This window comes from Natrix helvetica (genome assembly GCF_964273705.1).
Source record: "Natrix helvetica genome assembly, chromosome: Z".
NCBI classification, from domain to species: Eukaryota; Metazoa; Chordata; class Lepidosauria; order Squamata; family Natricidae; genus Natrix; species Natrix helvetica.
Genome location: NC_138554.1, coordinates 83687943 through 83702295, shown reverse-complemented (window position 1 = coordinate 83702295; position 14353 = coordinate 83687943). Strand labels below are relative to the sequence as shown.

General features: G+C 43.7%; 1 protein-coding gene across 1 annotated transcript in view; it reads right to left on the bottom strand.

The window, feature by feature from the left end:
• Window positions 1-14353, bottom strand: part of EXOSC7 (exosome component 7) — an 80532-nt gene that overhangs the window by 51890 nt on the left and 14289 nt on the right. Inside the window, exon 2 of the mRNA XM_081933369.1 lies at window positions 11972-12073. Within this exon, the coding sequence (XP_081789495.1) occupies window positions 11972-12073 (102 nt within the window). The remainder of the gene's footprint in view (window positions 1-11971; window positions 12074-14353) is intronic.

The following is a 14353-nucleotide window of genomic DNA, read 5'->3' as shown; positions in this document are numbered from 1 at the left end:
CGTTGTCAATAAGGCCCCCCTCATTAATGATCTGATCTCGGAGGGGGAGCTGGACCTTGCAGGGATAACGGAGACCTGGTTGGGCCACGAGGGTGGTTTACCCCTTGTGGAAATGTGCCCACCGGGCTACCGTGCATTTCATCAGCCGTGGGCCCTGGGTAGGGGTGGTGGGGTGGCGGTAATTATACGGGAGAGTCTGGAACCGAGGGAGTTCACTGTGCCACAGATATCCGGGTGTGAGTCTCTTGGCGTGAAATGGGGCCCAGGGAGGCAGTTGGGCTTGCTGATTGTATACTTGGCTCCTCGCTATGCATCAGTGGCCCTGCCTGAGCTCCTCGAGCTGATCACAGAGACGGCGGTTGAGACCCCCAAACTTCTGGTTATGGGGGATTTCAACCTGCTGTCGACGGGTGAAGCATCCAAGGTGGCTCGGGAGTTCATGGCTTCCATGACAGCCATGGACCTGACCCAAATAATTCAGGGCCCCACACACGAGGGAGGCCTCACGCTGGACCTTGTTTTTGTCTCTGGACAGTGGACGAGTGATCTAAGAATAGGGGATTTGGTTATTACACCCCTGTCATGGTCAGATCACTCATCTCTCCGGCTTGACTTCCCTGGTGCTACCCCCCACCGCGGGGAGGCGGAACCAGATTGTCCTAGATGGTTCCGCCCCAGGCGACTGATGGAACCGGATAGGTTCCAGACGGAGCTTGGGCCACTTCCTGTAGCCCTGACCTGCTCCCGGATGGAGGACCTGGTGGCCGCATGGAATAGTGCGGCTGCCGGGGCCTTGGACCGGGTTGCGCCTTTGCAGCCTCTCCTGTGGCAACGAACCGCCCTGGCCCCTTGGTTTACCGAGGAGCTAAGGGTGATGAAACGCCACAAGAGACGCCTAGAGAGCAAATGGAGATCCTCACGCTCCGAATCTGACCGAACACAGATAAGAGCCTATTTACGGACCTACCTTGTGGCATTAAGAGCGGCCAAACGTCGACATTGTGCCGCTCTTATTGCGTCCGCAAACAACCACCCTGCTGCCCTGTTTCGGGTGACCCGCTTCCTCCTGTTACAGAGGCCGCGGGAAGCCCCCTTGCAGGGTAGAGCAGAGGAATTTGGGGAATATCTGCAGGACAAAATCGCTCAAATCCGGAGGGAATGGGTCCCCATCAGTGGCCTAGGGGAGACGTCGGAGGCGAGTCTTGAGGGACCACTCTGGGAGGAGTTTGACTCTGTTGCTTCCAATGATATGGACAGGTTGCGTGGGCGACTGCGAGCCACTACATGTTTACTGGACCCGTGTCCCTCCTGGCTTATACTGGCATCCTGGGAGGTCACACGCGGCTGGCTCCTGGGACTAGTGAACGCGTCACTGAGTGAGGGGTCCTACCCGGCCGCCTTGAAAGAGGCGGTAGTGAGGCCCTTACTCAAGAAGCCTTCTCTGGACCCAGCTGAGTTAGCTAATTATCGTCCTGTCTCCAACCTTCCGTTTTTAGTGAAGGTTGTAGAGTGTGGTGGCACAACAGTTCCCACGTCACCTGGAGGAAATTGATTATCTAGATCCGCGCCAGTCCGGTTTCCGGCCCGGTCACAGCACGGAGACGGCCTTGGTCGCGTTGGTGGATGATCTCTGGAGGGCCAGGGATGGGGGTTGTTCCTCCCTCCTGGTCCTATTAGACCTCTCAGCTGCTTTTGATACCATCGACTATGGCAGGGGTGGCGAACAAGTTCGACAAAAAGAGCCAAAATTTTAAACTGTCAGAGTCAGAGAGCCACACCACGCAGTGACCTGCCAAAACAGACAAACACTCACACAAAAGCATATAATTTTAACAATAATATATTAAACACATAATATAACATGCTCAGTCAGGTGTTTTTTGTTACCTTGTTGGAGTGATGGGATGATAATCTCAGTGGGATTTCTGGCATCTTTTGTTTTCAGTAATCTTCTGCAAATCAGGTTTGTATTCAGTTGTAGCCACTCGGAGCAGTTCCTTTACATGAGTGTCAGTCAGAATGGACCGGTCTGCGTGTAGATCTGACTCAATCACATTATTTATGTCTGCTATTCTGGTTTCAACTGTGTGCCGTGACAGCTGGAGATCATTGATGGAATCTTTGAGTTTTTTATTGTCTGGAGCCAAGGTTTCAATTACATCCGCAAAACACTGTTTTAGAAACTCCCCCTCATTGCATGGTTTTTTAGCACGGGCAATGTTCCACGCCACTTTATAGGATGCAAGGGTCACAGTTTCTCCATGCTTGGTTAATTGCTGAAACATTTGAGACTGTCTTTTTACCTGGCTTTTCAAGGTGCTCAATTTTTGCTTGCGTAGTTCAGTACCTTTGGGTAATTCCTTGTCAATATTAGCATGGAGAGTGCTAAAATGACGGTGAAGATTTGAAGCCTTGAAATGTGATATCATAGTATTGCATATTAAACACAGCGCTTTCCCATTCCGTTCAATAAAGAAGAAAGCATCTTCCCATTCTTCCAAAAATGTCCTGTGTTCATCTTCATATTTTCGTTTAGCTTTGCATTTTGCCATTTTGAGTGAGGGTAAAAATCCTGCAGTGATGGTGAGGGTGTGCTGCATCCTCCACACTAAGAACTAACGGCAAGATGTGACACAACATGTGACACACGGGCATTGGTAGGTTCCTGCTGGATCGCGCTGGATCGCGTGCTCCCTTTCGGCGCTAAACCCAGAAGTACGGTCTTGCCCCGCCCCTGGCGACGCGACGACGCTTGCCTGCGCTCCACCAGCTCGGCTGGGAACGGAGACGTTTCCTCAGCGGAGCGGAGCGCCTGAAAGGGACGCAGGGTCAGCCTGCCAGGCTGCCACCACTCCACTGAAGACATTGCTGAGCAGAGAAACGTCTCCGTTCCCAGCCGAGCTGGTGGAGCGCAGGCAAGCGTCGTCGCGTCGCCAGGGGCGGGGCAAGACCATACTTCCGGGTTTAGCGCCGAAAGGGAGCGCGCGATCCGGGTTTAGCACCGAAAAGTCCCTCCTCAGAAGCAGCATAACAAAATCCAAACTTGGTAAAGAGCCACAGTATACAAAATAATGATAAGAGGGAAAGAGCCGCATTCATTTTGGCCGGGAGCCGCATGCGGCTCGAGAGCCGCGTGTTCGCCACCCCTGGACTATGGTATCCTACTGCGCCGTCTGGAGGGTTTGGGGGTGAGGGGCACCGTTTTACGGTGGTTCTGCTCCTACCTCTCCGGCCGGACGCAATGCGTATTGGCAGGGGAGCAGAGGTCGACCCTGAGGCCGCTCACTTGTGGGGTGCCGCAGGGATCGGTCCTCTCGCCTCTCCTGTTCAACACATATATGAAGCCGCTGGGTGAGACCATTCGTGGTTTCGGGGTCGAATACCATCTGTACGCTGATGATACGCAGTTGTACATCTCCACCCCGAACCACCCCAACGAGGCCGTCGAAGTGATGTCCCGGTGCTTGGAGGCCGTACGGGTCTGGATGGGAAGCAACAGACTCAAGCTCAACCCCTCCAAGACGGAGTGGCTGTGGCTACCGGCACCCCGGTTCAACCAGTGGGTTCCATCGCTGGCCATTGGGGGCGAGCAACTGGCCCCCGTGGAGCGAGTGCGCAATTTGGGCGTCCTCCTAGATGCCCAGCTGTCGATGGATGACCATGTGGCAGCCGTGGCGAGGGGAGCGTTCCACCAGGTTCGCCTGGTGCGCCAATTGCGCCCCCTATTGGACCGGGATGCCCTTCGCACAGTCACTCATGCGCTGGTGACGTCCCGTCTGGACTACTGCAACGCTCTCTACATGGGGCTCCCCTTGAGATGCACCCGAAGACTGCAGCTGGTCCAGAATGCGGCCGCGCGGGCTATCATGGGGAGTACTAGATACTCCCACATAACACCTCTCCTGCGCGAGCTGCACTGGCTACCTGTGGTTTTTCGGGTGCGTTTCAAGGTGTTGATTACCATCTTTAAAGCGCTCCATGGCACAGGACCTAGTTACCTGCAGGATCGCATCCTACCCCATACATCCCTGCGACCAATTCGCTCTCACAGGGAGGGATTCCTCCGGGTGCCGTCCACCAAGCAATGCCAGCGGGCGGTGCCCAGGAGTAGGGCCTTCTCTGTGATGGGCCCAACCCTCTGGAATGACCTCCCCCCCGATATTAGAACCACCACTGATCCCCGCTCCTTCCGCAAGAAACTCAAGACCCACCTGTTCCAATTAGCCCATTTATAGTCCTATTCTTAATCCTCCTGGCAGTTAATTTTCTAATTTTGGGGTAGATTTTGGGGTAGATTTTAATGTTATCTCTAATTTTATTATTACTGTACAGTTTGTATATCGCCTCCTCTATGTAGATGTATGTATATGGTGTTTTAACTCTGACTGTACACCGCCCCGAGTCCCTTTGGGGAGAGGGAGCGGTATATAAATCTAAATAAAGTAAAGTAAAGTAAAGAGCATAAGCATTTGAAATAGGCCCCAATGACAAGGCCTTGTCAAATGACAGTTAGGCTGTTAAGGCCTGAGTGGAACAGTTTGCCACCCCTGAGGGGCTGAGGCAAGGCTTCCACAACCCATGGTTGGGAATTAACAATCCAGTTCAATACTACTCACAATCCAACTTTCAGTCAATTAAAGATGTATATAGATATGAATTCCAAATATTTTTGAAGATTGGCATCTGGCTAGCACTCCTGCCTGCCCATCCAGATGAGCTGGCTTGGGGGGAGGGCTTTGAGGGGGGAAGGCAACCGGAGTGGCATTGTGAAAGGATGTGATTGCCATCCCTGGACAGGGCCCCAGAGACCCGGGATGTCAATGGGCACCCTCCCTTGCAGCGAGGGGTCTTCCTCTGCAGCTTTGCTGGGTGAGATCCCTGGACTTATATCCTCCGTCCTAGTCCAGGGAGCGCTCCCCCCCCCCGCTGTTAGCCTTCTTGCCTATGAGTTCGAGTGCCCTGTGCCTCTTTTCTCATATTTAAAATTAGTTTTTCTTGGGGGGGTTAAGTCTTGTTTTTGTCTGTGGAAAAGTGCTCACAAGCTCTGATATACTAGGAAGCAGATTCTGGAAAGTTAGAAAGCATGTTCCCCCTTCTCCACTAATTCAGTCCGATTTGCTGTTGTTAAGGTCAAACGCATGCAAAATGCAGTCTAACAAGGAGAGTGGTTGCAAAAGCTTTCTGGAAAGGTCTCCATGGAAGCGAAATTTGAATGAGAAAGGGGTCAGCTAGCCAAGAGCCAACCTCCCAAATCCTTTGATAGCTGCAAGGAATCCCGCTCTGTCCCTCCCCCAGCGGAGGGAAGCCCTAAACATTGCCCCAGGGAAGCCTTTTATCAGAAACTGGAGCCGGGCTTTTTGCTGCCTTATTGCAAAATTGCTTTTGTCGTTTGAATCTATCTCTGGGCTCCTAGGGTTTCCTTTGGTTTTGCCATGGGGGTTCCACCCCCCTTTCCTTAGGGAAAGCGTCTGGCAAGGGAGCAGCTGCAGCTGTGGGGACATCTTTAGCCTCCTTCGGGCTGGTGATGTTCCGCCCCCTCAGAGGTGAGGAACTGGCTCCTTCCCATGCCTGTGCTGCTGCTAGTGCTCCTCCCCCATGGCTTGAAATCTCCTCAGGAGGATGATTCACGCCAGAAAGGAGCTGGCCCTGCCCCTCCCCCTGAGATCCAAACAAACGCAAGCGGCTTGGGCTGCTCAGAACTCTGCCGCACATTTTGTACTCTTGTGAGCCCTGCGGGGGAATGTGCTTGGCTTTGCTTTAGCCTTGCTGCTGCCCCCCCCCCGAAGAGGCCCCCGGAGGGGTTTCAAACCTGTTTGGAGATTCTCTGGCAGGGCTGCTGGTCATAGCTGCAGGGACCAGATTCCGGCTTGTGTCCTCGGAGGAACAGGGGGCCGCCATCTTGGAGCACATGGTCCCCAAGGCGACTCACACCGAAATTCAAAGGGCGCTTCAATCTGGGGCTTGAAAAGCGGTCTTTTGCTCCAAGAGCTGCCGCGCCCCTTGCTGCGGTGGAATTAGCCTTCTGGAAGCTTTGTCTCATAAATGAGCTCTGCTCCAGCCTCCCGCTGTGCTCTGGTGACGCTTGGGGAGGCTCAGCGTTTCAGAGCAGCTGGCGGTTCTTGCTGAGTGACCCAGGTCACCCTTAGTGACCTAAGCTGTGTGCCGCCCCTGGGGGCTAATGTCAACCGCTCCTAGTCCCACCAGGCTTTCTGTGAGTCTCCAGATACTCACTCAGGCAGTTTTGTGCTTCTTTTAAAAGGTCTCTAGTTTTTTCCTTAGGATTCTCAGGAGTTCCTGGATGGCACAACCACCCAGTTGAGGGCTGAGTCGATAACTGGGGTGGAGCCTGGTGACCAAGGCGTGGCCCAAAGAGCTTATCTGACTCAGCCCAATCAAGAGAGGACAATGTCAACCCATCCTGGATACTCCTCCCCTCACTATGGAGAAAACCACTGTATGTGGCATTTATAGACCTAAAGGCTGCCTTCAATACAATTAATAGACAAATATTATGGGATAAATTAGAGGCCATGGGAATAGAAAAAAAATTGCTATATTTAATTAGATGGTTATACATGGAAACCCAGGTTAGAGTTCGAGTGAACAGGACAGGATCGGTAACAAATGCAATCCCAATAAATAAGGCGTAAGACAAGGTTGCATTTTAGCTCCAACACTTCTCAATTTATACTTAAATGACTTGCCAAAATGTTTGGAAGACATATCACTCCATGGGCCTAGTATAGGAACAAGACAGGTAAATTGCTTGTTATATGCTGATGATATAATTTTGATATCGGCCTCACAGATGGGGCTACGAAGGTCACTCGGGAGGTTGGCAGCATATTGCATTTGCTTGATAATTAACGTAGAGAAATCAACGGTAATGGTATTTAGCAGGCAACAAAAGATGAGGAGATGGATTTTAAGTGGCAGAAGAATAGAACAAGCGCAGTCATTTACCTACTTAGGGGTAGTATGCCAGACAAATGGTAAATGGAATAAACATATAAAAGCCGGAGCTCAGAAGGTTCTACCTCGGACGGCCCAATTAAATAAACTTATCTTAGAGAAAACTCCATCTTCATTAACCCCAGTGTTAAAGGTCTTTCAGGCGAAAATTGAACCAATATTTACCTATGGGGCAGAAATATGGGGGTTAGTTAAGTTGCCTGGGTTGGAAATCCCTCAAAATAAGTTCTTGAGGAGAATCTTGGCTGTGTCCCCTGGAACCCCAGCATGCGTAGTGAGGGCAGAATTGGAAATACAAGCGATTGGCACAAGGGCCATGTTGAAGACTGTTTATTACTGGCTAAGAATAATCGAGATGGAGGAAGGGAGGTTAGTAAAGATAGCGCTAATGGAGCAGATTAGCTCAAATAATAAAAATAATTGGTTATCAAGAATTTTGAAGCAGGTATCAAGTTTTGGTATTCCTTTAAACTGGCAGCAGCATGATTTTAGGCTGATCAGATCTTGGATTACACAGAAATTTATGGACATAAGTGCACAATCAGACATTGCACAAGTGACAGCAGCAAAAGTTTGTCCCTGGCTATCAGTAAACAAACAAATTTTTAAAATAGAAAAATACTTAACTTTGCCTTTATCTCCCGTCATAAGATTTTTTTTCCAAATTGAGATTGGACCAACTTCAAACAAACATGCGTTGGGGCAGGTATAAGGGAATCCCTGCAAGTGAAAGAGTCTGTTTATGTGGGACGGGGGAAGTCGAAACAATATCCCACATAATTTTTGATTGCCCCCTGTACTCAGATTTGAGGGAACACCAGTTGGGTAGGATCTTTTATACCAGCACTCCTAAGTCCAAAGAGCGTTTTTTGCAACAGTTTTGTTAGGTACTAATTTGCAGCTGGTGAAATGGATTGCCAAATTTACTGTAAAGTTGATGGAAACAAGGACAAAGTTGGTGCAGCAAAACGCGGTAGATTGTAGGAAAGACCACTTGACGGGGTAGACGTAGGGGTGACATTGTAATATAATTTTAAGCATATTTAATTTGTAATTTAAATTATTGCACTCTATTCTGATTATATTTTAAATTGTATTTTATTCAATTTACATTTTAAATTGTGGTTTATTTCAATCTCATTTTAAACTGTAGTTTTTGTCTCTGGAACTTAGTACTTTGATATGGCCCAAGGGCTAATCAATAAAGATTGGTTGATTGAACTAATGAAACACAAACTTAACTTAATGGAAGCAGAAGAACTAGCACAAAAAATTAAATGAGCAAAACAAAACTACTTTGAAAATGCCAATGAACTTGTAAGATGGTTAGCATATAAAGAAAAAATAGATACAGTTTGTTAGATGAAAAGGGAACCCTTCACTACCAAAATGAAATCAAAAAGAAAATAATTCAGAATTACTATGAAAAATTATACAATCAAGAGAAGGTGGCAGAAGAAAAAATAAAACAATATTTGGAGAAAGCTGAACTACCCCAAGTGCCTGAAATAGTGAAGGGTATGTTACATGAAAAGATAACGATAATGGAATTAATAGTGGTGATTATGAGACAAAAAACAAAACAAAACACCAGGACCAGATGGAACTTCAGCAGAACTTTATAAACACTTACAAGATATTTTAGGTTTGCCAATGTTAGAAGTCAAAACACCAAACATGTGGATGGAAGCAAATATAACTCTAATACCGAAAGAAGAATCAGACAGAACACAGATAAAAAAATTATAGGCCAATATTACTATTTATTATTATTTATTTATTTATTTCTTGGATTTCTAAACCGCCCCCTCTCCCAGAAAGGGATTAAATGCATATTACAAAATATATGCTACAATAATTGCAGAGAGATTTAAAATATTTTTGAATGAATTTATACTAGACCAGAATGGATTTTAACCTAAAAGACAAATTAAAAATAATGTGAGAATCATCCTAAAGACATTTACATTCGAAAAACAAATGCCATTGATTTTTTTAAATGCACAGAAATCATCGCATAACGTAAATTGGCAATTTATGTTACTACAATTAAAATATATGGATTTGGATGAGAAATTTATCAACATGATTAAGGCAATATATTCTAAACAAACTGCAAAAGTGATGGTCAGTGGGGAAATGACAGAGAACTTTTACATAAGGCAAGGCACGAGACAAGGATGTCCCTTGTCCCCTTTACAATTTATATTAACACTGGAAGTATTAAACAGAAACATCAGACTAGATCCAGAAATAAAAGGAATGGAAATTAAAACAGAAAAATATAAACTACAGATGATCTAGCATTTATCTTAGAAGAACCACAAGAAACTGGACCCAAGTTAATAAAAATGATAGCAGAATATGGTAAAGTTGCAGGATTGAAAATGAATAAAGAGAAAACTAAAATACAAGTAAAAAATGTTACAGAGAAACAATAAAAAAGAGCTGGTGGAGAAGATAGATATTCAGATAGTTAAGAAAGCTAGATACTTAGGAATTCAGTTGTGCAAGTTGTGCAACTATTAAAGAAGATTATACGAAAATGCTACAACAAATCAAATTAGACTTGGAGAAATGGAAAAATCTGCAGTTATCGATGATAGGAAGAATAGGAAGAATAGCTACAATAAAAATGAATATCTTGCTGAGACTGTTATTCTTATTCCAAAAAATTCTGATAAAATTAGAAAAAAAATCTTTGAAGAACTAAATATAATGATATTAAAATATATTTTGCAAGGGGAAAAAACAAGAATAAGACTGAAACTGCTATAATATATCAAACATAAAGGGGGCTTTGGGTTGCCAAATTGGGAGTTATGTTACCAGGCCTCTGCACTTGCCTGGGTGAAAGAATGAGTAAATCTGAGACATAAATGATTATTAAATTTGGAGGGACATGATCTCCAATTAAGGTGACATGCTTTTCAATGGTATGGGAAAAATAAAAAAAATGGATACTTTCAAAGACATTTTGTTAGAAATGCATTGTTGTTAGTATGGGGGAAAATCAAAGAAAGACATTATATGAAAATACCAGTCAGCTTTTCATGATGGAGGCACTGATATATCCAAATGTGATTAATATGGGAAAAAATGTAAGATATAATGACATCTTGAATGACAAAGGGGAATTTAAATTTAAACAAGAATTGACCAATCAAAGGATTGATTTAGCATGGTGGCCATATTAAGATATGAGAAAGATGCAAGAATGTATGATTTTTATAAAGAACCAACAGAACTAAATCAGATATTACTAGGGACAGATGAAAAATGTATAAAAATAAATATAATTTTAAAAATGTATAACTATCTACTGAGTATAGAAGAAGAACAAGTGAAAGAAACAATAATATGGGCAAAAATTGTTGGTTATTCAATAGAACTACATAGATGGCAGAAACTGTGGGATAGAAATTGTAAACTAACAATGTCAACAGTATATAAGGAAAATCTATACAGAATGTTTTATAGGTGGCATTTACCACCAGCGAGACTAGCAAAGATGTTTGAAAATCTATCAGGTAAATGTTGGGAGTGTAATGTGATACTAGGTTCATATTATCATATGTGGTGGACACGCCAAAAGCAAAAAAAATATATACTGGACTAAAATACATACTTGGTTAGAAAAAATGATAAAGCCACACATAGATTTGAAACCAGAAATATTCTTGTTGGGTATATTTCCAGAATAGTATAATAAAGGGAATACATACTTAATTTTACATATGTTAATGGGAGCAAGAACTGTGTTTGCATAACAATGGGAAAATGAAGAGATCCCTACAGTGGAAAGTGTGATGGATAGATTAACACTTAAAAGAAAAGAAAGAAACAGAATACTTTTAAACATGGGATTTGTTTTACGAGTTGCAAACTAACAGAAACAGAGGTTAGAAACTAAAAAGATTTAAAAGATAATAAAAAAATTTGCACTGTATTTTTTTCAAGATGGATAAACTAATTGTATTATTACTTTGTGGTTAATATTGATAGGTTTATTATGATTGTGATTATGATTATTGATGTATCTCTACTTAAAACTAACTGTGCCCAGACAACATGCTGTTCACATAAATATGGAACTTTTTATATTTATTTTAAAAATTGTATCAATGAAATATATATTTTAAAAAAACAAAAAAACACAGTATTAGGTAGACTTGTAAAACTAAGTGCTCTCAATACCTTATGTATTTGCATAGCTATTAAATATTTAGATATTTCCACGATCCATACAACAAAAAATAGGCACCCAGTGCTCTCCAAATGGTTCCAAAACTATTTGATTGTTTTGGGGGTTTGGATTTGTGGCTCTGGGTTTAACTGTAGAATCCTTGGTTCTCCCTGAGGACCTTGATTATTCATTTGTAGACATTACTAAAATAGATAACTTTATCAATGCTAGTGAGTGTGAAGCTTGCTCCCTGTTTATATACACTAGCTTACCCTGTCAGTGTTGATGGAACTGTGATTTTCTCCTTGTTAATTCCTTGATTAGGGTATTATTTTCTGCTTAAGGGAAAAAACTGTTTGAGCAGAAAACAATACCCATTTAGCTGTGCAACAATGTTTATAATTATTATATTTATATTCCACTTCATGTTCAGAGACGCATAATGCTTGCTCTTTGCTCCTTTCAGCATTTGTCCACAAAACATATACAGCTATCATGGAGTAAGTCTTGCTTTATTGGGAGCAAATTCAGAGCACATTTATAAATAAGGTCTAGGTTATTCTTGTAGCAATTTCTTCTGCTTGCCAATTAGCATAAACACAACTTGGTAATTGAAAATAATATTTCATGCATTTTCATACCAAGTACATTCTGACCTATAAGAGCCATATATTAATTTTTAACTTAAATCTAGAATCATATTCTAAAATTCTTAAGTAACAAATTAGTACTGATTTCATAAAGAGAAAAATTCCTTCTTCAAATAAAATCAGTGAATATAATGGCGGGATACAATATGTTAGACATACTTACAAGTTTTACTCTAGCAGATCCACTTGTATTAGATATCACATCTGTTTCCACTTCTATACATCTATAATCTTCACAGCCACGGCCATCAACTCGAAGATCTTCCTACAATACCAATTCCAATACCATCACATTATGCCATCACAATGTCAAAATTTGCACTGTTTAACAGTAAGGTAAAATTTACTTAGAGAAGCAAATTTGTGTATTATTAATGACTTTATGGATTAATATAAAAGCAGTCCAAGGAAAGTTTTCTCTTAATTTTAGTTACTCTTGCAATCAGCTCACTCATTATTTAAGCAGGTCTCATTCAAAATAGTCAACTCAATCATGATTTAAAAACATCCTTATCATACTACATCAAGGCTCAAGGTTGTATTGCAAATTTCCTTCCCTATATCTACGCTCTGATTTTATGTAAGGTGAAAAAAATGAAAGCTGCTTTTGCTAAGAACAAGCTAAAATCTCATGCAACTTATGAAAAATTACCAAGATATCCAAACAGCTTGTTCTTGGCTTGTTTTAATTAATTACTTTATTAGGCTTTCCACCCACATCCTTATTAAAAAAAACTATGTTTTTTTCAACTGTTTCCCTAATCTTACATCATGTGCAAAGCATGCATAGGCAAAATATGGAAGCATAAAGCATAATAGAGGTCATTACTGTATCAATAATGAAGAAGCTATATCTTTCAGACTTTGACTCAAACTTAACATGTAATACAGTTACTATGATTGGTTTATAAGGGATAGTGTGAATTGTAGCTGTTCTAGGAAAATCAGCTTCCCCCACAGTTTAATTCATGGTTTCAAAATTACCACATGAAGTGAATCTTAAGACTGTTGACCAGACCAGTTATATAAATCTTTTAAAATGCCCATGCTTTGCATTTACTGGTTGAAATATTTCATTATTTTTAGGAAGATTAATTTACAATGCATAAAGCATTTTTATTACTTCCCTTCTTAAATTGTTTTGCTTTTGACAATCAAACATTGCTATGACTCATAATGCCATTTTTAGTTAGACTTTGCCAAATGCAGGGCAAGAAAAGTAGTATGTGGGACTACAGTAAAATTCAGACCTTCCAACCTTGCGAGATCTTAATTTTCATGAAAAGTTAGAATGTCTGAACTAATTTTTTTTACCGTAGACCCACAGACTACTTTTCTTGCCTGCACGTGGCGGCAATGAACAGAGCTGGAAAGCAGGTTAGTGAAGGGATGTGGCTGCTCTGGGGGTTGAGGGTGGGTGAGGGTGATCTCATTCCTGCCCCGGTACAGCCAACTCCAGCAGGATATACGGGAGTATGAAGGGCCTGGTCCCGCAGTGCTTCCTCACTCAGTTGAAGGTTTCATTCAGCCTTCAACTTCATTCAGGTAAGTTGGCCGTGGAATTGGAATTGGTCGGGTGCAAGAACCAATGATGCTCTGCTTGTGTGGCCAGCCTTACTGTTTGAAGGCTGAACGAAGGCTTCAACTGAGCAAGGAGGCACTGTGGGGCCAGGCTCTTCACACCAGCCCCCAGTCCGCCAGAGTTCGCCACGCCGGGGCAGGAATGAGACTCTGTCCCACAGAGCCTGCCGCTGCTTGAACAGAAAAGATGACAACAAAGATGAGAAGAACGGTGAGACTTTGCGGAGGAAGTCAGTCAGTGCGGGTTGGCTGGGGGCAGGAGGGTGGGGCACAGCCAGCAGCTTGAATGCCCCAAATGAAGCCGGTGCTTACCACACCGTGGGAGAAATAAGAGGCCCTGTTGTCCTGCACAGCCCACTGCCGCTTGAGTGGGGAGGACGAGGAGAAGAATGCCGAGATTTAGGAAGTAAGGCAGGAGGAGCTGGCGAGCTGGTTGGCTGGGGAGGGGCCGCTCAGATGGTTGCAGCCACCCCTGCCAGCAGTTTGGGTGCCCCAGAGGAAGCATGAATTGCGCTCTCCCTCCCTCTCTCTCTCTCTCTCTCTCTCTCTCTCTCTCTCTCTCTCTCTCACACACACACACACACACACACACACACACTGGATAAGATTGCTCTTTTGATCTCTCTCTGTCTCGCTCTAAGTGCCTCATGTAAACACAGATGCCCCATTTGCATGTAAATATTCAATAAGGTCTCATTAAGTAGTTAAGTGGAAAGTAGCTGGGGGGAGGAGCAGGAGACCAGCAAACACACCAAGAATGAAAGTTTTGGGGTCCCTGATTCTCTGCAAAAGAAGATGGGTGCCTGAAACTGCGTGATATTATGGCATCAAGAGCATCCATTCTCAGCACTAAAATCATTTCCAAGCCAATTCTCGTCTCAGATGTTTACAAGATAAGTGAGTGTGTGTGGCAGGAAAGGAGGGAGAAGCATATCTTAACAGATTGGGGAGGCCTTGTGGGTTT